This window comes from Lepidochelys kempii, chromosome 4, assembly GCF_965140265.1.
Source record: "Lepidochelys kempii isolate rLepKem1 chromosome 4, rLepKem1.hap2, whole genome shotgun sequence".
Taxonomy (NCBI): Eukaryota; Metazoa; Chordata; order Testudines; family Cheloniidae; genus Lepidochelys; species Lepidochelys kempii.
This window is the reverse complement of record NC_133259.1, coordinates 50,199,091-50,224,738: the sequence shown is the minus strand read 5'-3', so window position 1 is coordinate 50,224,738 and position 25,648 is coordinate 50,199,091. Positions and strand designations below refer to the sequence as shown.

The 25,648-nt window shown below is 42.9% G+C and overlaps 1 protein-coding gene across 7 annotated transcripts in view; it reads right to left on the bottom strand.

Annotated features, from left to right (window-relative positions):
- Positions 1-1,594: 1,594 nt before the first annotated feature.
- The window catches only part of NOCT (nocturnin), a 74,230-nt gene continuing 50,176 nt past the window's right edge, over positions 1,595-25,648 (bottom strand). The window contains exons 1-3 of one of the 7 annotated variants that reach the window (XM_073341147.1): positions 21,036-21,904; positions 5,058-5,327; positions 1,595-3,718 (exon numbers count right to left, since the gene is read on the bottom strand). In XM_073341147.1, the coding sequence (XP_073197248.1) occupies positions 2,883-3,718; positions 5,058-5,327; positions 21,036-21,294 (1,365 nt within the window). In that variant the 5' untranslated portion in view covers positions 21,295-21,904 and the 3' untranslated portion in view covers positions 1,595-2,882. The other 6 variants (XM_073341152.1, XM_073341149.1, XM_073341150.1 and 3 more) reach the window with 6 other exon arrangements.

Here is a 25,648-nt window from a genome sequence, read left to right as displayed (position 1 = left end):
ATTCCAGACGCTTAACACATGGGGATCAGCATCTGGATCCCCTCAAAGTAGCCTGGTGAGTAGCCAAGCGTGGGTGCTTGACTGGAGCTATGATAGCAAGTCACCCAGACTATGTAATATCACAGCTGAAAAGTTAGGCCAATACCTGATTGCAACAACTTCTACTTTTGGAATTGCAATTTGCTGGAAGATCCAGCAGGGAAGAATAGGCGCTTGGCTTCTGATGAGACTGGGGTGGTGGTTTTTTTTTAAAATTATTTTAATATTAAGAAATGAAAGATGAAATTTTGAAAGGATCCAATTTGTTACAGGTTTAAGTGTTAGATAAATAATCTCAGTTTTAATACTGTTTTTAGAAATACCCATCACTATTTCAGTCTATCCGTAGACCGGTGTGTTGTCACACATTGACAGAGACCTTTTTCTGAAACAGCACTTTGGAGTGGAAACATGGAAGTGTTTCATACAGCAGCTTGCAAGGGGCAGGAGGAAACAGCTCTGAGGTTATTTGGTTGAGTTTTCACTGAGGAACTTCAAATTGCTGAGGCTGATGGCCCAAGTTTAAACGACCCGTGATTCATGAGTAAGTCTCCACAGTGAAAGTGAAGGGTCATACTACGTCTGTGATCTACACAATTCTGTTGACACCCAGGCATGTTTTGCACTGGGATTAAGGACACACAAAATTGTGGCTCAAGACACTAGCAGAAGAGTAGAACTTTAAAGACTTTTCAGAGAAGAATCAGAGAAAGGCAGGGCAGAATGAGCTTCTGCGATTCTGGTAACACAGAGCAAGCAGGTAGTGGGGTAGGAATGTAAGACAAAGCAGTGGACAACTCAGTATCAGATTGGAGTGTTTACTCTCCCACTCCAACCATTCCTGTTTGGAATGGAGGGAGCTAGCCAGTGGGCACATATCTGCAGCAGAGGGCCCCTATTTCACTTAGCATCGCTAAGTGAAAATGCTCACCTCATGAGCAAGTAGCCACATTTGCTTTTTCAAATTGATAGAATGCAAATACCTGCTGTCATCTGGGAGGGGGGGAAAAAGACAGTAGTTTGCTCCAGCTCCACTGGCTTGCTAATGTGGAATTCGGTACGTCAATTAGGGTCGCTAAAAGAAGGATACAGCCATAGCCTATTGTAAGTTTTAGATGCATTTGGCTGTACTACCAGAGAAGGCAGTTCGCCAGCAAAAACAAATGCCAATTTCTCATGAGTTTTCTTTGTGGGTTCTGGATGCCTTTTTGTCCCTGCCTCACCAAATGAAGTCTATAGTTTTGTGGTGGTGGTAACACTAACATGAGGACTGGAAATGTCACCACCACAGACAATTTCTGAAAAATATGTCTAATAGAAAGTTGTGATACTTGGACACTTTAGCAAGAAGACATTGCATTGATAATTATTTTTAAAAGACCATTTATTAATGTATCTGGAACACTTACAATTCATAATGGGCCAGTAATGTTACTTGAACTGAAATACTGCTTTAGCTTGAAATTGCCCTATGTGTGGTTCCTTTTCCCCCCAATCCCCCCGAAAGTCAGCCCCGTGGCTTCCCCACTCTAGCCACCGTTCCCCCCCTTCCCACCCCTACTTTAACAAAAAACATCTCTGCTGTATTCACAACCCATAGCTACAGGGCCTTCTTGGTGAAGAAAAGCACTCCCCAAGGCTGGCAAGAGCTGCTTATACTAATATTTTTCTCCCTCCCATAGTTCAAATGCATTGCTAGAGTTCCAGTTACCCACAGAAAAGAGCAACTCAGGACTGCTGCCAACCCTTTTTGTCCTGTGTTTTATAATGGCAGAGGCAGAGCCATCAGTCCCCCTCAGTACATTAAGTTTATCATTTTCTAAAAATGTCAGTGTTAAGTCTTCAAAATACAATGCTACATACATAAAAAAAGGCAGGGGGATGACATGAACATGAAGATCAGACCTTTATCCAAACAGTTAGTAGAACTATGACAAGACTAAATAAGACTCTAAATTTAAACCATTCAGCAATGTGTGGCACTAAACTGACAGGCAAAATATTCCTGGATTAAGTGTGTCCTTTGAAAGGAAGTGCAGGGAAGATAGTAGTTCCAGCTTTGTGTCTCTATAGGCCATATATGCATTGATGCAGGCACATTTTCTGCAGAACTGAAGGGGCTGCTACATCATCCACTCTGGTCAAGTCTCCTCTCTTAGGCACTTCTACTGGAGTAGGCTTTGCATCACATTACATGCTCTATGGAAGCTCCTATCAGTTCTTAAACACAGATTAATTCTCCTATCTCAAAATCATTTCAGAATTACTAGGGCCTTCCTAGATCTGCTTGTGGTGTCTGAAATGTATTAAGTTTCCTACATTTAGACTTCACACAACTTGGTCAATTGCATTGCTTACACATCAATATAAAAATAAATAAAAACACTTATATAGTCAAGCTTCTTACCCTTGTGTGCGCACCAATGGGAAACATTAAAACTTGCCCTGACAGCATGCTAATTTTGTTTGTTTACATATTCACTGAATTCTTAGCTTGAAAACTTAAGGCCTGAACATTCATTTCAGGATTGATCCAGTCCTTAGACAAAGGAGTTAATGAAAGGAGAAAGAACGGAGTTTCCCCTCCAACTTTCAAAGTAAGATGTGGCAGAGCACACATTGAACAAAACCATCGCAACTCAAAAACTGGCAGTCAACTCCTTTCCCCTCTTTTGGAGGCTTCAAATTATAAGGTTTGAATATCAAAGTTACTTCCAAGTACATGCCTGAAAATATATTAAGTCATCCATATACCCCCATCCTTAAGTAAATCCAACCTCATCAAAAGTTTCCTTAAAAATGGCAAGTTAAGACACTGCAATACCATATGGAGTATAAACAAGTTATAAAAGCCTGTCAGGGTCTTGATTAAAGCTGAAGTCACACACCAAAGACAGGTGGTCTGAAGGGTAATTGAAGGATGGCAGCCTGTTGGGTCCAATTTGTTCTTCAGTCAGCAGGCCAAGAGCAGAGTTTACATTTAAGGCATGCTGGGAATACCAGATATAATCCAGTGTGTGCCTGCACTCTCCAGAGGGCCGGATCTTCCATGTAGTGTAAGGAGGCTCTGATTGCCCATCTACACTCAGCAGCTTGTAAGCACTATTCAGGTTGAGACTGGAATTAGAGAATTCCTTGTAAACTTCTTCGGTGGGCTCTGCATTGAAGTCTCCACAAATTATTAGAGGGATCTCTGCTCCTTGGGTAATATTTTTTAGGTTCTGTAGAAGATCGCAGCCTTGTGCTGATCGAAATCTCTCCCAACCGGTACGGGCTTTCAGATGAGTGACTGCAATGCAGAACAGCTTCCCAGTTTCACTGCATCTCAGCGTCTGGGCTATGGCCACTTGGTTGGTTTTTAGCTTCATTGCAGTCAGACGGATATTAACACTGTTGGTCAATGTAAAGCGGTCCTTGAGAAAAAACAAGGCACAGCCATCTGGTCCATTGTTATGTTCCACATCTAAACAGGGGGACCACGGCTTAGGGAAGAAAGTACACTGGTAGCCTAGCCGACTAAGGAGAGGCTGAAAGGTATCAAAATAATGGTCCACTTCTTGCAAGCACAAAATGTCTGGTTGGTATGCAAGGATTTCCTCCAGAATGAGGCACTTCCTTTCTTCCCACTTGAGAGCTTCCATGGGGCACTGAATGAAGTTGTCCTTGCCTTCTCCAAGAGCTGGAATGAAAAATCCATCAGTACCTATTAATTGCCAGAGCAAACCAGCCTCTCCCTAACTTACTTGCATGGGCCTGTGAAAATAAGGGACTCCCTTGTAAACATACTGCCAGCTACGGGTAAGTAGTATGCAGATTTCTACTCAAAATCTGGACCTAACCCAAATGGATTTAAGGGTTAAGTTAAAATTAAGTGTGATTTATAGGACCTATTGTCTTCATTTTGCCAGGAGAATTTATTACCTTGCTTTGTAGGATACATGTGTGCAAAAGTTGTGGCATACACTGAGGCCATGGATACCAGACTGGATTGGAGCTGCGGCTCCAAAATACCCAGTTACAAGTACTTGTGGCCACAATTTTCAGGAGTGACTACTGATTTTGGATGCCCAATCTGAGATGCCTTAAAGGGGTGTGATTTTCAGAAGTGCCTGGTAAGAAAAATATAAACAACCTCTACACACCGAGGCCCTTGTAAAGAAGTGTGTCACACAGGGCACCCCAAAAAATTACAAGTTGCTTTAAACTAGATTAGTACATGTGGCTGCTACGTCACCTTGTAGTGTTTCTTGTTAAGTCTCTTCCATGCTATTGCGTTTACTCTATCATCTGGAAGGTGTTACAAGGCAGAAAGGACTCCAGATAGGAGAGCTATTTGACAATATACTTAATCTCAATATAGTCTTTTCAAAAGTTTAAAAAAAAACCTGTGCAGAGAGAAGGGGAGATGAGGCCGATGTGCCCAGTTTAACCCTCGGCACTGAGTGCACAATGTGGAAAATACCACTATAAACATAATTATTCCTGTCAATTATTCCACTTCAAATGTGCTTTTCCAAGTAGCAATAATCAAGATAAATGAAAGAATTCCTGGAACTCTGAACCAAGTTTAACTAGTTTTTTTTGTGAATACATTGCCACAGGATGATCTGAATGTGTTAAGTCAACTTCAGAAGAAGAATTATAGAGGGCAAGTCTACTTTTTGGAGGTCACTAAGGATCCAATACTGGGGTTCGTCTCAATGTAATAGGAGATGCCTTGTATTCACATAAAGATGGGGAGACAGGAGAAGTAGCTTCAGTTTTATAAGTACAAGAAAAGGAAATATTTGTGTGACTGTTGTGCAGGGAAGGTCACATGAATTCAGACCCAGAAGTTTTCTATTTTTGCTATTTCTTCCGAATTACACTTGCCCCTACCCTAACCCTCCCAATTCCATATATTTGTACTCTGTGCAAACACACTATATCTACATTAAAAAAATATATACAATTAATTTTTAACAGCATCTAGCTCCAAGGGGACTGCCTCAAGTTGGAGATTTATATGAGGTTCATACCTTGCGCAAGAATGTTCCACTGCATGACCCTAATGGGACGATGGGTGCTGGTAGAATCTGCCCTCAGGTGCACAAAGTCTCTCTGGAGTCGGGGAGGGCGTTTTTGAAGAACTGCCTGGCATTCCTGAAGCAGATCTTTAGGATCTATGGGATCCACCTGCTCAGAGTCTGACTGTTCCAAGTATTCCCGATGCTGGGAGGCAGCACTGCTATTCAACGTCTTAGCAAGAGCGCTATATAGCCTGCTCGTACTGTTTCCCATGGAACACGCTGGAAAGAAGGAAGCGACAGTTCAGCATCAGGTATGATTAACTCCCCCTCCCTATTTTCAAATACAGGGTCGATCTTTCACCTCCCAAATCAGAGTAGGCTAGTGAATCGATGGTAGTACTGCAAAAAGTCCAGAAACTTCTGACATTTGCCCCTCACTGTATAGGCATGTTTCAAAGGGCTGCAGCACATAATCAAAAAAGACAGCTAGGGTTCTCTCAAAGTTATGTTTTTTTACGTCTTCATAGCATCTTAAGGGGAACTGACTAGGCACTATAATTTTTAAAAACTCCACAATGAATACTACGGCTAATAGTTAGATTTAAGTTACAAATAAATGCATTCATAAACAAGGAATCCCACAGCACTTTAAGTTTCCTGCATAAATCATATTTTTTGTCCCTCATTGTAGATCTTTGTCACATAGTGGCCCATATCTGGGTCTTGCCAGGTTGCGAGGTATGTAACAAACAGGTCTGCTGGTTCCTGGGACTATTTATTCTTGGACAGAAACCAAGAGACCAGCAGAAACTGGCTTCAAGATCCTCCCTCCCCCTATTAGCATGATTCTCCAAAAATGTTTTGTCATGACAATTCTTTTCAGCTTTTGAACCAAATAGGACCAAATTAAATGATCTTCAATTTTTCCATCCATTTCCTTATGTAGCTTTGTCTAGAGGATTTTATTCACATTGCGTGGGCACAGTGTAAAAATCTGACAAATAGGGTTGACTCACTGTGTTGATCTCCATCGTAAACCAGCCACAGAAAAGCTGGGTATGTGAACACACAACTCTATCATAGCTGTGCAAACTGCTAAGAGTATTCTCCATACTGTAGCCTTCCACCTCAGACAATTCAAGAAAATAGAGGCAATAGAATGAAGTATAGGAAATTTCTTAGAAGTGAAATGCTTTCGTCAGAAGATGCAGCAAGGACCAGTAGCTATGAAAGGTGCTGCTAACTTTGTGAAAGCAAAGTTCTGCCTTGTCTTGTACCTCATACATCAGTGGGATTGCCCAGGGTGTGAAAAAATGTAACATTTGCCCTAGTAATGTTCAGGAGAAAAGTTATGCTAACATGGCAACTGCTACATCAGAAGTTATTTAAATTCTGGGATTCCCTCGGGAGGTGGAAGACATTCATAAATTTCCCAACTAACTTGTGTCATCATTAGAGCTGGCTGGAAGAAGACACTGCAACTTGAGGTTTAGAAGTGTATTTTCATTCCGCGATAGAAAAAAACCCAAAGCCTTTTGAACTGTTTTGCAAAAACTGAATTGTGCCAAAATGGTTGGTTTTGGAGCGAAACCAGCGCCTTTGTTTTAGGTAGATGTTTTGGGGGTACCAGTCACTTCTGATGACACTCTCTCCCACTCTATAGCCTGGTGGCTGGGGTATTGGCCTGGTACGTGGGAACCCCAGACTCAAGTCACTGCTCTACCAGATTTAGAGCATCACTCTGAATGTTCCAGCCAGCTCCCTGTCACCACACCAATGCACTGTACAGACAGCATTGTTCACTTTGCAACACAAACCTCAGGGGAGAAGGTACATTTTAAACTTGAGCAAAAATAAAGTGGTTGCAGGGAAGGGACTGAAAACTTCAGAAGCTTGAAGAGCCTGAGTATGAGCTGCATATCCAACCTTCATCCTAGATATGGGCTAAAGAACCACCAAGCCTACTATGTTTCAGGGTTCCCTATGAAAATTCTTATAAATATTTTCCATCATGTTTCTCCTACGTTGTACAGAGCTACTGAGTTTTGCTTTCCACCTATCCTACTTATTCCATTTAAGGAACTGTTGCTCCCTTCCTGGAAACTTCGACAACAAAACCAGTGGAAGCCTCTAAATAAGGAGTCTCTGCTCTTCCCTCTGAGGAGGGGAGTCCATGAGCATACGTTACATAACCTCTCTCTGCAATTATGGCTGTGGAAGTTAAGCTGCACTGGAGAAGCAGATAAATTCATAGTTCCTCATATACTCTGAGATCTGAATTGCACAGCTTCAGGACAGCTATTGTTTTAGGACTCCTGTCTCATAAATATTCTTTTGAGATATACCTCTGAAAAGTTCAGCTTCTCCAGAATTAAGAATGCATCTGACAAGCCCCTCACCACCTACATATCTTCCATTAGAGAAAAAAAATTCTTAGTAGATTTTAAAGTCAGATAAGTCAAATACTTTTCACCTAGCTATTTATATGGTGTCCTTTTATTTTAACGATGCAGCCAGTAGCAGCATCTTGCTCTACAGCAACGAAGAGGAAAGTTTCAGGGGCCAAACCTTGTGGGTACTCAGGATTTACATGCACAATGTGCATGTTCGAAAGGTACTTCATTTTTGGAGCACCAGAACTGATGCTATTTGGAGGCCACAAGAAATTTGTATTCCAGTCTTTTACAACCAACTCTACATTGGTTATTTTAAAAGGACTCTACTATTAGTATACTACCACGTCATGTACTGTAAATTATTTTCAAGAATTTCCTACTAGAGCTAAACCCACCTTGAAGAGGGTGAATATGCAGATGGATATTCCCTCCTCCAAAACCACACAAAAGAATGCCAATTCACCCATTCTAGCCTCAGACATAGATCAGAGAGATGGACCTTGCTTTATAGGCCCTGTACTTTCTGCTCATTAAACAGTTCATCTTCCCCTGCCCCTTCCAAGCACCGTATCAGCAACAGAATTTACATTTCTGGCTTCAGAACTTTATCAGGCGAGGTTACTTTATATCACAATAGCCCCGAAGACCCCAGCCAAGACTGAGGCCTGTTGTGCGGGGCACTGTAGAAGCAGCCCATCCCTGACCTAAAGGGCTTGCTGTCTAAACAAACAAGACAGACCGACGGTTGGTGGGGAAGAGACTCATCCAAGGTTGCACAGCAGGTCAGTGGCACAGTTAGGAACAGAACTCCGATCTCTTGACTCCCCAGCCAGTGCTGCTTCTCTGCAGTGACAGAACCTAAGCAGCAGGAGGTGGGAATCCTGTCAGATGATGGCCCCCTGTTTTGCTTATTAACAGAGGGATAGTTGCAGGTTAGACAGCTACATTGTTCATTTTGGCTGAGGGAGAAAAGGGAAGAGTGTTATTCAGGGGTGTAGAGTTAGAATTTTTCCCCCATTACAGTCTGAGGTCATGGCGGAAATCCATTAACTGAGTTCTAGGGAATAAGCCCAGCAGATAAATTTCAGTCAGAGCTTATTTCATACATAGCACTGTACCTTTGACCAAGAGGGTGCTTATTATGCACTCTGCCCTATGCCTGTTATGGATCCACTCAATCCGTGGGCTTCCTGCCTCGAGAATGAGGAGTAGGGTTACTTATTTACCCAGGCTAAAGCCTTCAGCGATCAGAGTAGGAGGTTAGACCCTAACTTGCTCTGAAATGCTGGGCAGCTAGGTGCTCTCATTGACTCTCTCTCCCTCTCCCACCCCTCCCCACCTTTGGTTCTTTTCCCCTCAAAGTCTGTCTGCCCAGTTACCCCCACACCGCTTCTGATTGCGATCATTTTACTTCTGCTCCCATAGCACTTCTCACTACCCCACCATAGGCCCCCAACAGCCGTCTAGTGCCAATGATTCCCACCCTACCGTACTCCACAATCCCTAGTAACGCGATCCCTGCAGGCAGCCTTTTCACCTGTACCCTGCAAAATCTGTGCCCCCCTTTTGCCCTGCAGTCCTCTTCTGCCCACATGTCCCATGGCTAGCCACAGCACTCCCTCCACCCATTCTTCTTCCACATGGCCCATGGAAGACCCTCCCCATCTTTGGTGCTCCTTTGGAGGTAGCTTTCTGGGCCCAGCTCTGCCCAGTGCAGGGACAGAAAGCAGAGACTGGAGCCTGCTGCCAAGAGGTCAGGATAGCAGGCATTCTGAACAGCATGCCAGGTGCTCTGACTGGGGAGGCAGTACTCCCAGCACCTCCCCGTAGTGACAGGACCCAAACAAAGGTGTGTGAAGTCGTGTCAGAACCCACCCGCATGCCGGAGTCCCACTGCCATTGTAAAACCACAATAAGTATGTTTAAAAGAGTGCCCAGGAACACAACGAGGGAACAATTACACTGGACATCTGACAGCATCTGGTGTCTAGGCAAACTGATCAACTTGCGGGGAAAAGTCACATATTATCCCCCATCTGAACTTACCCAGGGAGGAAAGAAAGCGAGGAAGGCCCAGGAAGAATGGGCAGAAGACCGTCACAGAGGATACTGAACGTGCTGGCATCACCTAGGAAGAAGTACCGCTAGTAGCGAGTGACCATAATCAACGGAGGAGCTGGACTCCCCAATGTGACAGCGGCACAAGAGGAACTAAGGTCTACGGTAATCTTAAATGTTACTTTTTTAAAAAAGACTAATTTCCCAAGATGACCATGTTCCTTTAAATCCTAATGAATATTTTAGTTTAATCTAATCCAATATCTTTAGGTTGACTCCCAGGGCCATGTGGAACCAAACAAAATGGCTAGAGATGTTCACCCACTTTCTGTTCAGCTTGTTATAAAACCAGAGTGTCATGATGACTTGCTTGACTAGAGCCCTAGTTGCCATTCACCTCTCTGACTACCCTTTTTCATGTCAGATCTTACAAAGGGACCGCTTCATTACTTGCTAGAAAAAGTACTAAAATTGTGCTTCTACTCTCAAGAGTACATAAAAGTGCACCTTCTTACCCATGAGATCTGCTTCTTGTATAATCACACCTGCTGTCTTTCATGACAAAAAAGTGTTAACTTTCTACTCATATTAGCCTTGCAGAGTCAAAACAGCTAAGAAGGTTCTGTTCTCTTTCACACCAACAGAATGGTTTTGGTCATTTCAGATAGTTATACCCATGGCTTTAATGGGCTTGCTATGGAATTGCAAGAGGTCACTAACAGCATAATTGTATCTGCAGAGCCTTTTACTCCTCGATGATGTGCAAGAAGGAAAGAAATCATCTTGGTTCTGAAAGCCCAAGATTAGTCTGCAGGGCTGACAACTAAAAACTCCCACTTCCCCACCTTTTAGCTTATAAACTGATCGTATTTGATATGGAAACAGAGAGAAACATGGTACAATCTCCTACCCCTTCCATCCCCTCCCACCCAGTACCTTTGCAGAGCAGAAACTGTATTAAGCTTACTGGTCTGCAGTTTCCTGGATCCAGTGGTGCATAGGCAACGCATGGGAGGGACATAAATGGGGGGCACCAGCTAAAGGGGGGGCTCATAACTCCCCCACGTGACTCCTCCCTGCCCCCTGCCTAGGGCCCCTGTGTTCTCCCCATCCCACGTTACCTGGGCTGGGGGGAATCTCTGTCCTCCCACTGTGCCGGATACAGACTTCGGAACTGCAGCGCTCTCCAGAACCGCAGCAGCGAAAGGAGCAGAATGTGGGGCCACCGGGTGGCCGCACACTAGCAGCTCCTCTGGTGCGGCTGTACCACCCCCAGTCCTTCCATACAGCTGCGTCTCCTGTCTGAGGTCTGTACAGCCCCACAGAAGACAGGGTTGGGGGCTGGGGCAGTACAGCCGTGCCAAAGGAGCTGCTGGTGTGGGGCTGCCCGGAGGCCCCATGTTCTGCTCCTGTGTCTTTCCGGCGTACCGGCAATAAATATCTTAATGGTACGGCATACTGTACCATACTGTCCTACTTGCACCACTGCCTGGATCATTCCTCAATACAACTTCCCCTTTTTGTTCTCTAAGAGTAGATATGATGTTTACCATTTTCCACTTTTTTTTTACCGTACCTTTCCTCTGTACTTTCTCTAGAATGACCACCAATGATTCTGGTGCTACTATTATTCTCTACTACAGTAGGTCCCACTGTACTAAGCACTGTACAAATATAGTACAATACAGTCCATGATCCAAAAAGCTGACTATTTCAATAACTTTCTGCTTTAGCATTCCAGTGTAAATTTTAAATCATGTCTTGCCTATTTAAATACATTCCTGTTGTCTAGGTGTTTGGGTTTTTGTTGTTGTTGTTTTTTAAATCTATTCTTTCCCAACTGTGCCTTTCCTCTACTTATAGTATTATTATCTGGATAGTGAAATACTTTTCTATAAAGGATTTCAGCCATTGCTTCTCCTGATCAAGCAGCAGATCTATACTTTAATTATAAAAAAAGAAAGTGGTCTGACCTTCTACACTGGAGGAAGCGGATGCCTCTCCCCCAACAGATTCTTTGCAGAACTGGCTCTCTCATTTTTTGTTTAGCATTGAGATAAATAAGATTACACAACATATTTTTTAAATTCTGATATTTAGTAGTAGTTTAGAAGGAATATAGCAGGTTGGGTACTTAAAGCTTCTGGTAGGACTTAAAGCCCCATACAGCTGTTAAAATTAACATCAAGTTTAAATATATTCAAAAATAACTGGTTATCTATACATGCTGTCCTTTCTCACAGAAATACATGGAGATGCTGTCTTACAGCTGTCAGATACCTGATTAACTATATAAAACATTTCCTAGTTTGTACATATGTGGAAGGTTCTAAATACTTCCAGTATTACCCAAGAACAGTGCTTAATTGGTGATGGGGCTTGCTAGGACTCAGACCCAGCACCTCTAGGCTGGCAGTTTGTAGCCCCGACCCGATGGGCTTCGCGTGTCAGTTATGAAAGTAAGAAAATTGCTTGAGTCCCGGCCCCTCTTTCATTACAAATTAAGCACTGCCAAGAGCTCAGCATTTAAGTTGAGCACAGGTTTTGCAATACTCCAACAGAATTCCAAAACAGTAAACAAAGAGAATAGTTATCTTACGTACGCACCTGCTAAGCCGCTAGGAATCACCAGTGCCAATACAGGAAACAAAGTTAAATAGTGAAAGGTACATAAATATAAGCTCTAACATCACATGACCATTCTTTATTGAACAAACTAGTCAAGTAGGGACATCTAGTGGTCACTGGCAGAATTGCTTCAAACAATCAAGACTAGTGTGGAAAATATTTTTGGTTAAGTGGTTACAGTGAACTTTTATAGTAAAGAGCTAAGCTAAATAAGCTATTACAGTGACCAATACACTGAGTCAAGAAAAAGATTCTTGAATGAAATTTCTTCTTATGCTTGTTAGTCAATATACGGGCTTTGTGGACAGCTTTAGTACCAAAAGATGAGCAACTTGAACATTCATCATGTTAGAAAGTATTCTTTATTATAACAGTGGCATAAAAAAAAAAGGAGTACTTGTGGCACCTCAGAGACTAACAAATTTATTTGAGGATAAGCTTTCGTGAGTTGCATCTGATGAAGGGAGCTGTAGCTCACGAAAGTTTATGCTCAAATACATTTGTGAGTCTCTAAGGTGCCACAAGTCCTCCTTTTCTTTTTGCAGATACAGACTAACATGGCTGCTACTCTGAAAAAAGTGGCATAAAAATGACTTCAATAGAGATTACAGTGAATGAACTTTCATTATAACCTCAGAACATATATTCATACCTTTTTAGAAGTCACCTTAGGCTGAAAGTTTTTCAGGTTTTGTCTTGACCCAAAGTGAGTATTTTTTGGAGAGTTTGAGAAAACTTATTCAAAAGAGGTGAATAGATTTAAGAGGGCAAAAGAGATTATTTTTGTGTTCAAACCTAAAAAGTAGCTGAGATTAGATACTGTTCATGTGTCTAGTAAGAGATCTAGAATGTATACAGATTTTGTCTAGGATAATAAATTAAAATCTTACCAGTGAACAAATCTAACCCCACAAACACATTGTATGCAGAATGATACCGCAACATCTTTAAGTTCCAAGTCATTTTTTCTAGAGGCAATATCAAAATATTTTGCTTGATGTTTATTCAGCATTTTAGGTCTCAACATAGTTCTTGCTGTACTTTGATCATGTCTTTCAAGAAAGTCTTTTAAATTGCAATGTAATGTTTTTGCCTTTGAACTGCCTGATAGTTTGAAAAAAGAAAAGGAGTACTTGTGGCACCTTAGAGACTGACCGATTTATTTGAGCGTGAGCTACAGCTCACTTCATCGGATGCATGTAGCTCACAAAAGCTTATGCTCAAATAAATTGGTTAGTCTCTAAGGTGCCACAAGTACTCCTTTTCTTTTTGCGAAGACAGACTAACACGGCTGTTACTCTGAAACCTGATAGTTTGAAGAGTTCCTTGGGGGAAGCCCAGACAGAGATAATACAGCAGAGCCGAAAAGAAAAAGAGACATTCTGATTAATTGTTAAAGCATTTAATGGGACTGTCCTGTGAATTTTGGAAAAAAATGGTAAATAATCCTTGGTCTCAAATTTGAGAGCCAGAGCCATAATTTTACATATCTATCACCATCATTGGTCCCAAAACCAATCCTTGAGGAACTCCACTGGTAACCTCCCGCCAGCCTGACAGTTCACCTTTCAGTACGACCCGTTGTAGTCTCCTCTTTAACCAGTTCCTTATCCACCTTTCAATTTTCCTATTGATCCCCATCTTATCCAATTTAACTAATAATTCCCCATGTGGCACGGTATCAAATGCCTTACTAAAATCTAGATCCACTGCGTTTCCTTTGTCTAAAAAATCTGTTACTTTCTCAAAGAAGGAGATCAGGTTCGTTTGGCATGATCTACCTTCTGTAAAACCATGTTGAATTTTGTCCCATTTACCATCGACTTCAATGTCCTTAACTACTTTCTTCTTCAAAATTTTTTCCTCGACCTTGCATACTACAGATGTCAAACTAACAGACCTATAATTACCCGGATCACTTTTTTTCCCTTTCTTAAAAATAGGAATTATGTTAGCAATTCTCCAATCATACAGTACAACCCCTGAGTTCACAGATTCATTAAAAATTCTTGCTAATGGGCTTGCAATTTCATGTGCCAATTCCTTTAATATTCTTGGATGAAGATTATCTGGGCCCCCGCCCCCCATTTAGTCCCATTAAACTGTTTGAGTTTCGCTTCTACCTCAAATATGGTCATGTCTACCTCCATATCCTCCTTCCCATTTGTCATGCTACCATTATCCCTAAGATCCTCTTTAGTCTTATTAAAGACTGAGGCAAAGTATTTGTTTAGATATTGGGCCATGCCTAGATTATCCTTGACCTCCACTCCATCCTCAGTGTTTAGCGGTCCCACTTCTTCTTTCTTTGTTTTCTTCTTATTTATATGGCTATAGAACCTTTTACTATTGGTTTTAATTCCCTTTGCAAGGTCCAACTCTACTTGACTTTTAGCCTGTCTCACTTTATCCCTATATGTTCTGACCTCAATAAGGTAGCTTTCCTTGCTGATCCCTCCCTTCTTTCACTACCTGTATGCTTTCTGCTTTTTCTTAATCACCTCTCCGAGATGCTTGCTCATCCAGCTTGGTCTACAACTCCTGCCTATGAATTTTTTCCCCTTTCTTGGGATGCAAGCTTCTGATAGCTTCTGCAGCTTTGATTTAAAATAATCCCAGGCCTCCTCTACCTTTAGATCTATAAATTCTTCAGTCCAATCCACTTCCCTAACTAATTTCCTTAATTTTTGAAAGTTAGCCCTTTTGAAATCAAAAACCCTAGTTGCAGATTTATTTTTGTTAATCCTTCCGTTCAGTTTGAACTGAATTAGCTCATGATCACTTGAGCCAAGACTATCCCCTACAACCATTTCTTCTATGAGGTCCTCACTACTCACCAAAACCAAATCTAAAATGGCATCCCCTCTAGTCAGTTCAGCAACTACTTGATGAAGGAATCCATCAGCTATCGCATCTAGGAAAATCTGACCCCTATTATTATTACTAGCACTTGTCCTCCAGTCTATATCTGGGAAGTTAAAGTCTCCCATGATCACACAGTTTCCATTAGTATTTACTTTATTAAAAACATTAAAAAGGGCTCTATCCATATCCAGATTAGATCCCGGCGGTCTATAGCACACCCCAAGCACTATCCTAGGGGAGGCTCTAATAGTTTTCTTCCCCAATGTAATTTTTACCCAGACGGACTCAGTCTTATCCATTCCATCGCTGCTTATTTCTTTACATTCTACCTCATCATTGATATACAATGTTACTCCACCACCTTTGCCTTTATTTCTGTCTTTCCTAAACAGCACATACCCTTCGATATCTGTAGTCCAGTCACGTCTACTATTTCACCATGTTTCTGTTATCCCTATAGCATCTGGTTTCACTTCCTGCACCAGTAGCTCTAGTTCCTCCATTTTGTTACCACGGCTCCTCGCCTTGGTGTACAAACATCTTAATTTTCGCTGTTTGGCCTCACTCACATTCTGTACCCTATTAGGCACGGTCATTCTACAGCCAGTATAACCTATTAGACTGGAATCCACACTGCCCTTCCTCCTACCCATGGCTGTATCCTTTCTTACTTCGTTTTCTTTCCTCTCAATGCTAAAATCTGGCGCGGAGATTACCTGGACATCTCCCCCAAATTCCTAGTTTAAAGCTCTCTTATATACTCTCAAATATATACTGCTTAATATTTTTTGTATTTAAATTATTAATAGATTATAAGTAGTTGAGGCCTTAGCATAATCTGTCAATTTCAAATTTAATTTTAAATAGGTTTATTTTTTAAAAATAAGCTTGTATTTAATTTAAAATAAAAATATATTTTTTTCATTAAAAAAACACATTGATTTTTATCCAACCTATCAGCTTCTAGTGCTGACCCTCTTGAATGGCCATATCCTAGTGAGGATCAAGACTTGACGTGTCTATTTTGGCAGAACTCAACCCTGTGCCCCCAATCCAAGATAATTCAAAATATTATTAATTTAACAGGGGGGAAAAAATCAGGATATTTAGGTTTTTAATGTGTTATTGTCCATAGATTTATAGAACATCTTCAGGGCTCAGCAAAAGTAGTAATATATGCCAAGGGCCACCATTAGCAAAGATTAAGACTCAATCCTTCAGTTTACTCCACTAATGGGGTTCCATTCAGGTGCACTGGTCCACTTGGGTAGAACCGGTTGTATGACTGGGGCACAAGTGAGACTGATACAACTGCCAGTGAAGTCAGTGGAAAGACACAGACTTAATCAGGAGTTGGATCAGTCTCCAAAGCGAAATAGTCAGCATTGTTAGGATACAGATATTCAGGCTTGTCGGTAAAGGCCTGTACTAGAAGAATTTAGGTGTATTCTTATCACTTGGCTAGTTAGAGGTATAAAAGAAAGAATCAAAATCACTGTCTGCCAGTGTAAGGTCCTTCTCTTACTGTGACAGTCTGAGGCCCTGTTCTTAGGCTAAGGCCTTTGGCTAAGCAACAGAGGCAGCCATAAACTGGGAAGTAAACGGTCACATCCTCACATGCCAAACTAGCACCTTATTTCAATGTGACTATTTGGCTGTTAGGAATACAATCCTGTCCTGATAGTGCCTATCACCTCCAAAGAAAGGGAAGTGCCTAGAAAATGTAAAAGGAAACTTAGTTTGATAGCATCCTGTCTGGCAAGAACTCACTTATCAACAGCTGGGATGTGAAATCCTCACTTCTGTATTGTTTTGTCATTATAGTTCCCACTTTGCTATTGTTTGTCTGTATAATCTCTGTCTGGTTCTGTGATTGTTTCTGTCTGCTGTATAATTAATTTTGCTGGGTGTAAACTAATCAAGGTGGTGGGATATAATTGGTTACATAATCACGTTACAATATGTTAGGATTGGTTAGTTAAATTTCAGGAAAATGATTGGTTAAGGTATAGCTAAGCAGAACTCAGGTTTTACTATATAGTCTGCAGTCAATGAGGAAGTGAGGAGGCATGGGTGGGAGGGGATGGGTGTGTGTGGGGAAAATGGGAACAGGGAATGGGGGTGGGGAAATTGGAATCATGTTTTGCTAAAGGGGGAAATGGGAACAGAGAATGGGAGTAAGGAAATTGGAATCATGTTTGGCTAAGGGCAGGAATGGGAACAGGGATACGGGTGTAAGGCTCTGTGGTGTCAGAGCTGGGAAGGGGGACACTAAGGAAGGAAACTGGAATCATGCTTGCTGGAAGTTCACCCCAATAAACATCGAATTGTTTGCACCTTTGGACTTCGGGTATTGTTGCTCACTGTTCATGCGAGAAGGACCAGGGAAGTAAGTGGGTGAAGGAATAAGCCCCCTAACAAGCATACTATAAAAACTGATGAATTTAAGTATTGACAGCAATGATTCTCAACCCGCAGCCCAAGCAGCACACAACTGCAGCCCATATGACCTCCTGAGGGCTGGAACTAGGGGAGGGACACCTGCCGTGGGCGCCAAAATGGGGTGGCGCAGCATCAGCCCCTGGCAGGATTGGGCCCAGAAGCATCGGCTGGAGGCTGGGGGGCTCAGCACCCCTTAATCCCACAGAATTGTAGGTTCAGTGACCCCAGCTGGAGTAGACTCCCCAGCACTAGGACCTCAGCAGCAGGTGGGCAGAGTGAGCTACATGGCTGAGCTATATGCAGCCAAGATAGACGACCAATGAGCATGGGGATGGGGGCACAGAGGCATGGGAAGAGGGTGCAACCGGTGCATGTGCGACAGACTCTAGTTGGGGACTAGTGGCTGGGGGCAGTCCATGGATGGGGGGGGAGGGTTGAGTGCTGGGGGGCAAATCTTTGGGGGCATGGGGATAGTTGCTGTGTTGGGGGCCTGGATGCTGGAGGTGGCAGTTCCTGGTGGAACCGTTCTGCCCTGGACAGGGCACTGTGTCTTTGCAGGGCAGGCATGTGTGCCAGCCCAGTGTTGGGGGGCTGGATGCTGGGGGGACAGTCCCAGGAGGGTTGGGTGATAGGGGGTATTCCTTAGCTGGGGATGGGGGGAGTCTGGGGACTGTCATGGGCATGGGGGGCAGTGCTCCCCATCTTTGCAGGAAGGCTACGCAGCCACGCTCTCCGGGCGCTTAGCCCAGCCATGCTATCCGCATAGAAGTGAGGGTGACAATACATCATGCCATACCATGCCACCCTCACAGTAAATTAATTTGAATAGTGAATGTTTTGACTTATTTTGCTAGTTTAAAATGCTCTTTGTAGACATTTGCCAGTGTTTAAATGAAAGGTACTATATTGATTTGAGTTGTATTGTTGTCATATAATAAATACTAAACCTTGTATGTTTTTTGTAGAGGTTGTGTATGTGTGTGCATATATAGTATGGATGCGGCCCACAGTGGTAAACAGGTTGAGAACCTCTGATTTACAGTCCGAATATCATTCCTATAATTTGTTTCCTGATTAAACTTTATACCTCTGCAGCACAACTATACTAGGAGTTTCCACTGGAGTAACTTTAATTACACCAGCACAGTTATTAGTCTAAACAAAGCCTAATATTGCATGTAGAAACATGTTTTGTTTTTGCTTTTTACAGGATGCTAACTGCAAAAAAGCTAGATCAAAGTCTTATATGTATATTCATTCAAGTGAGCAAATTCAGACGTAGGGCATTCAGTCTGATCTTCTCTTTCACCGCTTGTGTACAAGAATTATCAAGTTTGAGAACAGATCATTTATGTTTTTAACCATATTGTGACACAATACCCAGGCATGAAGTGGGTGAGGATGTACCAAGAAGTTTTTAACTCTAAATATCTTGAGTTTTATAAGTGTGACTCAGATGTTAAAGAGCAGCACTGGCCGGAAATTTAAAGTTGCAAGAAGTATGATTCTAGCGAGACCAAGAAACATAAGTCTCTGTGGATCTTTTAAAAATTCCTTTTTTAAACATAGCAGTTTGGAAGATTTATAAATTCTGCTACAGTGTTTTCAACTAAAAATCATATTAGCACCTGGCTCGAACATGGACAGCCATAAAGGGAAATTAGCTAAAAAACTAAGAAAAAATTATTTTAATCAACCGGGCAAAATTGTGGAAAATAAAAAAATCAACTATCAGTATGAAAAGTAAATTTGATTTAAAAGGTTTCAGAGTAACAGCCGTGTTAGTCTGCATTCTCAAAAAGAAAAGGAGTACTTGTGGCACTTTAGAGACGAACCAATTTATTTGAGCATAAGCTTTCGTGAGCTACAGCTCACTTCATCGTATGCATACTGTGGAAAATACAGAAGATGTTTATATACATACAAGCCATGAAAAAATGGGTGTTTACCACTACAAAAGGTTTTCTCTCCCCCTACCCCACTCTCCTGCTGGTAATAGCTTATCTAAAGTGATCACTCTCCTTACAATGTGTATAATCAAGGTGCGCCATTTCCAGTACAAAACCAGACTCCAGCGAGAGACTGTAGAATTGGAACTCATTTGCAAATTGGATACAATTAGAGACTGGGAGTGGCTAAGTCATTATGCCAGTTAATTGTATCCAATTTGCAAATGAGTTCCAATTCTACAGTCTCGCTGGAGTCTGGTTTTGAAGTTTTTCTGTTGTAATATCGCAACTTTCATGTCTGTAATCGCGTGACGAGAGAGATTGAAGTGTTCTCCGACTGGTTTATGAATGTTATAATTCTTGACGTCTGATTTGTGTCCATTTATTCTTTTACGTAGAGACTGTCCCGTTTGACCAATGTACATGGCAGAGAGGCATTGCTGGCACATATCACATTGGTGGATGTGCAGGTGAACATAGTGTGGCTGATGTGATTAGGCCCTATGATGGTGTCCCCTGAATAGGTATGTGGACACAGTTGGCAACGGGCTTTGTTGCAAGGATAGGTTCCTGGGTTAGTGGTTCTGCTGTGTGGTATGTGGTTGCTGGTGAGTATTTGCTTCAGGTTGGGGGGCTGTCTGTAGGCAAGGACTGGCCTGTCTCCCAAGATTTGTGAGAGTGTTGGGTCATCCTTCAGGATAGGTTGTAGATCCTTGATAATGCGTTGGAGGGGTTTTAGTTGGGGGCTGAAGGTGACGGCTAGTGGCGTTCTGTTATTTTCTTTGTTAGGCCTGTCCTGTAGTAGGTGACTTCTGGGAACTCTTCTGGCTCTATCAATCTGTTTCTTCACTTCCACAGGTGCGTACTGTAGTTGTAAGAATGCTTGATAGAGATCTTGTAGGTGTTTGTCTCTGTCTGAGGGGTTGGAGTAAATGCGGGTGTATCGCAGAGCTTGGCTGTAGACAATGGATCGTGTGGTGTGGTCAGGGTGAAAGCTGGAGGCATGTAGGCAGGAATAGCGGACAGTCGACAGCCCCCCAACCTGAAGCGAACCTCAGACATTCTTGTTAAACCCTGGATTTGTGCTGGAAATGGCCCACCTTGATTATCATACACTTTGTAAGGAGAGCGATTGCTTTAGATAAGCTATTACCAGCAAGAGAGTGGGGTAGGGGGAGAGAAAACCTTTTGTAGTGGTAAACACCCATTTTTTTATGGTTTGTATGTATATAAACATCTTCTGTATTTTCCACAGTATGCATACGATGAAGTGAGCTGGAGCTCAGGAAAGCTTATGCTCACATAAATTGGTTAGTCTCTAAGGTGCCACAAATATTCCTTTTCTTTTTGATTTAAAAAACACACTTTTTTTTTTAAATCTTTCAGAGAAAGATTAGGTTTTTGTTTAAATCCACTCCGTATTCCTTTAAAACCAGCCTACGTTGGCCAGGATTAGAACGTTCTAATTCCACAGTATGCATACGATGAAGTGAGCTGTAGCTCACGAAAGCTCATGCTCAAATAAATTGGTTAGTCTCTAAGGTGCCACAAGTCCTCCTTTTCTTTTTGCGAATACAGACTAACACGGCTGTTACTCTGAAACATTCCATCCACGGAAGCTTCAGACCCCGAACATTCCGAACACTCACCTGCTCGGGAACTCGCAACACCGGGACCTACCGCTGCAGAGCACTGGCCGGCCGAGGCCCCTTGGTGACAGCAACCACAGCGAGGCGCGGCAGAGGAGGAAGAGCCCAGGAGGGCAGGCGGGGAAAGCGCTCTCTTCACCGGAACAGGAGATCGGAGCAGCAGCAGGGACGACGAGGAGGAGGAGGAGGTGGTGGTGCAAGGGGCACAGCAGAGAGTGGACAGGGCCGAACACAGGGACCTAGCAGGGCTCTGATACATAATCCCGCTGTCCCCCAGAAAAGCTAGACGAGGGCACCAAAAAGCTGGTGAGGGTGGAAGGCTTGCCGGCGCGGCGTGCGGGGTTAGCTCACCTGCGGCTGCCGCGAGCTCCTCCTCTAGCGTTAGCTGCCGGTCAGATGTTACTGGGAAGCCACATACGTACACATGGGGGAGAAGGAGCCGGCGCGGCGCTGCGCAGAAACGGCAGGAACAAAGGCCGCCCCCAGCCACGCAGTAGCTAGTTCCCGTTATCACCCGCGCCTCCAGCTCCCACCCAACGCGGCGGGGACTCCAAGGAACCAGCTCGGCTCCCAGCGCCTCCGACACATCCGGCAGCTGCCAGCGCTCAGCCCAGGGGCGGGGAACGCTCCACGCAGACTCCGCTCCCCTGCAACGAGCCTGGACTCGACGGGCTGGGCCTCCTCTCGTGTGGCCCGGTGTTACCGGGCTTCAGGCGGCCTTTGGCTGGAGAGGAGGGGGGCTGGTGAGCCTGCCTGGAGCTGGGCAATTTCCAGTCCACCCCCTCTGCCGTTTGATGACGTGGGCTTGCTCGCAAAGGGTTTCCGAAACCATGCTCTGCAGTTGACATCACACAGAAAACCACACAGAAAGAGGAAGCTGATGGCCCGGCGGGGAATGACTGGCTGGGAGGGATGTAGGGTAAAGGTGGGAGCATAAATAGCCTGCGGCGGGGGCGCTACAGCAGACTAGATGGAAAGGAAGAGAAATGGTGTCTCACCCTGGAAATTCGCTGACTTTGAAAAGTAAACTCTTCCAAATGTTCTGTTACAACAAAGCCCTCTCTCCTGTGTATGCCCTGACTTGGATCCCTTCCCATATTGATCAGTATCCTTCTATAGTGCTGGCATCTAAGTTTGCCAGATCCCTTTTCAGTAGTACTACCTTGTGGATAATCTAAGCACTATACCCAGATGTACAGACTCTCTTTCCTCGCCCTATGTATTACATACTTTTTTTAACATTAGCTTTAATACATTTTTTTAAGGATTTTGGTAATTCACATTTGGATGATTTCCCTCCTTTGTAAAAAGTAACATAAAATAGTCCTTTGAAGTTTTTCAGTGAAGTGACATGCACACTTTATGGTACTGTGTGTGTCCATCCATAGTAATAATAAGTGCTTCCATGGGCAGAGTTGGGGGGGGGCATGGGAGGGCGTTTTCCCCCAAGCCTCAGGCAGGCAGCCTGAGCCTGCAATGTAAGGAGTTCTGCAGAGAAGACAGGAGATTTTCTGCTCCCAGATGGCACCCTGAGGCAGAAAGTCAGAATTTTGTTTATAAACAGAGTGATTAACAAATGATTAAGATAAGAAAGGGCTTATCTTAATAGGTCGATTCCTGAAGTTAAATGATCAGTTCCAAGCTTGGTGAATTGTAAACAGTAAGTAGCCTAAATGGTAGAGAGTAATTGTAGATTTTTCTACAAATTTTTTCAAGTGTTGTATTCAAGAGGTGTTAACAAAGTTGTTAATATCTTTCTTTGAGAGGATAACTGATTTTTTAGACAAAGGAAATGCAGTAGGTCTAATCTACCTGGACGTCAGTAAGGACTTGATACATTTCCATACGAGAAATTATTAGTTAATTTGGAGAAAATGAGGATTAATATGAGAATTTAAAAAGTGGAATAGGAACTGGTTAAAGGGAAAATTGCAGTGGGTCATCCTGAAAGGTGAACCCTCAGGCTAGAGGGAGGTTACTCGTGGAGTTCCTCAGGGATCCGTCTTGGGACCAACTTTATTTAACATTTTTATTACTGACCGTGGCACAAAAAATGGGGATGCTAATAACACTTGCAGATGACACAAAGTTGGGAAGTATTGCCAATACCAAGGAGTACCAGAATATCATACAAGAAGATCTGGATGATCTTGTAAACTGGAGTAATAGAAATGGGATGATATTTAATAGTGTAAAGTGCCAGGTCATGCATTTAGGGACTAACAAGAATTTTTGCTATAAACTAGGGATTTATCGATTGGAAGTGACCAGTGGAGGAGAAAGAGCTGGTTGTACTGGTTGATCACAGAATGACTATGAGCCATCGATGTGATGCAGAGCGGCCATGAAAAAGGCTAATGCAGTCCTAGGATGTATCAGGCAAAATATTTCCAGTAGAGACAGGGAAGTGTTGGTACCATTATACAAGGCACTGGTGAGATCTCATCTGAAGTATTGTTTGCAATTCTGGTCTCCCATGTTTAAGAAAGATGAATTCAAACAGGAATAGTTGCAGAGAAGAGCTACTAGGATGATCTGAGGAATGGAAAACCTACCTTATGAGAAGAGACTCAAAGAGCTTTACTTGTTTAATCTAAGCAATAGAAGGGTGAGGGGAGATATGATTACTCTGAATAAATACATCAGAGGGATAAATACCAGGGAAGGAAAATAGTTATTTAAGTTAAGCATCAATGTGGACCACAGAACAAATACATATAAATTGATCATCAACAAGTTTAGGCTTGAAATTAGGTGAAAGATTTCTAACCATCAGAAGAGTGAAGTTCTGAAGCAGCTTCCTGAGGGGGCAAAAAACATAACTGACTTCCAGACTTGATAAGTTTACGGAGGGGTAGTAAGACAAGACTGCCTACAATGGTGTGTGGTCCATCGGCTGGAGATGGGACACTAGATGGGGAGGGCTCTGAATTACTACAGAGAATTCTTTCCCAAGTGTCTGCCTGGTGGGTCTAGCTCACATGCTTAGGCCCACATGATCATCATACTTGAGGTCAGGAAGGAATTTTCCCCTGGGTCAGATTGGCAGAGACCCTGGGGGTTTTCACCTTCTGCAGCATGGGGCATGGGGTCACTTGCAGGTTTAAACTAGTGTAAATGGTGAATTCTCTGTAACTTGAAGTCTCTAAACCATGATTTGGGGTCTTCAGTAACTTAGCGAGAGGTTAGGGGTCTATTACAGGAGTGGGTGGGTAAGGTTCTGTGGCCTGCAACGTGCAGGAGATCAGACTAGATGATCACGATGGTCCCTTCTGACTCTAATAAGCATATTTGAGTAAGAATATATATTACAATTTTAAACCTAAACAGTGTTCCATAAGTGACTTGCCACAAGATGTCAGAACATGTTAGCATTAGAGCTGAGTGGGTCTAATAGTTATTTAATTTTCTTTCTTGATATAGGAATTAGATACAATGCTCCAGTCAGATATTTTGAAGTTATTATCTGCAAAAACACTAGAGTTTTCATTTGTCTAAGTACCTCCTGGAATCACTTTAAAATTGCGTGCCCCCTGCCCCCATCTGAAATGGTGCCCCTATGGGCAAACACAGAATTTGTGTCCCCCTCACTCCCCCAATGTATGCAGCCCCGTTGGCCTGACTGGAGCTGCCTCTCCAAATATAGAAGTCAAACTACCCCTGTGCTTCTGACAGAATTCACCCTGGGGTCAGAAGTCAGCACTGGTGGTGGTGGGGTCCTCACATTTATAGGATTTGATTTTTGTTTGCAGATGCAGTGGTATTCAGTGTAAAACTGCATGAGGTGTTTTTTGTTTTCGTTTTGTTTTTTAATCTTGGTACATTGCAGTCAGGAAGCCAGGGGCGGCTCTACCAATATTGCCACACTGAGCAGTCGCCACCGAATTGCCGCCGCCGCAATAGCAGCGGCGGGAAGAGCTGCAGAGCTGCTGCCCAAAGGCCACGGCGGTGGGAAGAGCTGCAGAGCTGCCGCCCAAAGGCTGCGGCGGCGGGAAGAGCTGCGTCTGTCACCCCATTCTCAATGCCGCCCCAAGCACCTGCTTGGAAAGTTGGTGCCTGGATCCGGCCCTGCAGGAAGCACTCCAAAGGCTGAAGTACTTCCAGAGATTTTAATAATTGGCATTTTCTTTCTTCATATGGACAGGAGTGTATTTTCTGCCAAGTCTAGTGTTGCCCATATAAAGTAATAAAATGAAAATGTAACTTTACATAATGATCAGATTGGAAAGATAAAACAAATCTCATCAACATTTTATTTTTTGCCTTTTTAGTTAAAGAAAATATAACTGATAGCAAATCCTTATCTCCCCTTCCCACATCTAATAATGCTTACACCCCAGTAAAAATTTACAAGAATTTAAAAAAATGTAAATCTCTTTTCTAAAACCTCGTTGCACCTGATCTAATCAGGCGTGTAACTGTTACTAAAAGCTGAACGGAAAACAAGAAGTTGACAGTGAGTCAAGCTATCTGATAGGCTAATGTACAAAATGTTGTCTAGAACAGGGAAATGGAAATTAGAGATCATGGTCTCTATTCTTAGATCTTCCACTCATTCACGGGGTCACTTTGGGTGAGTCACAGGCTAAATTTACGCATTTGGATGCCTAAAA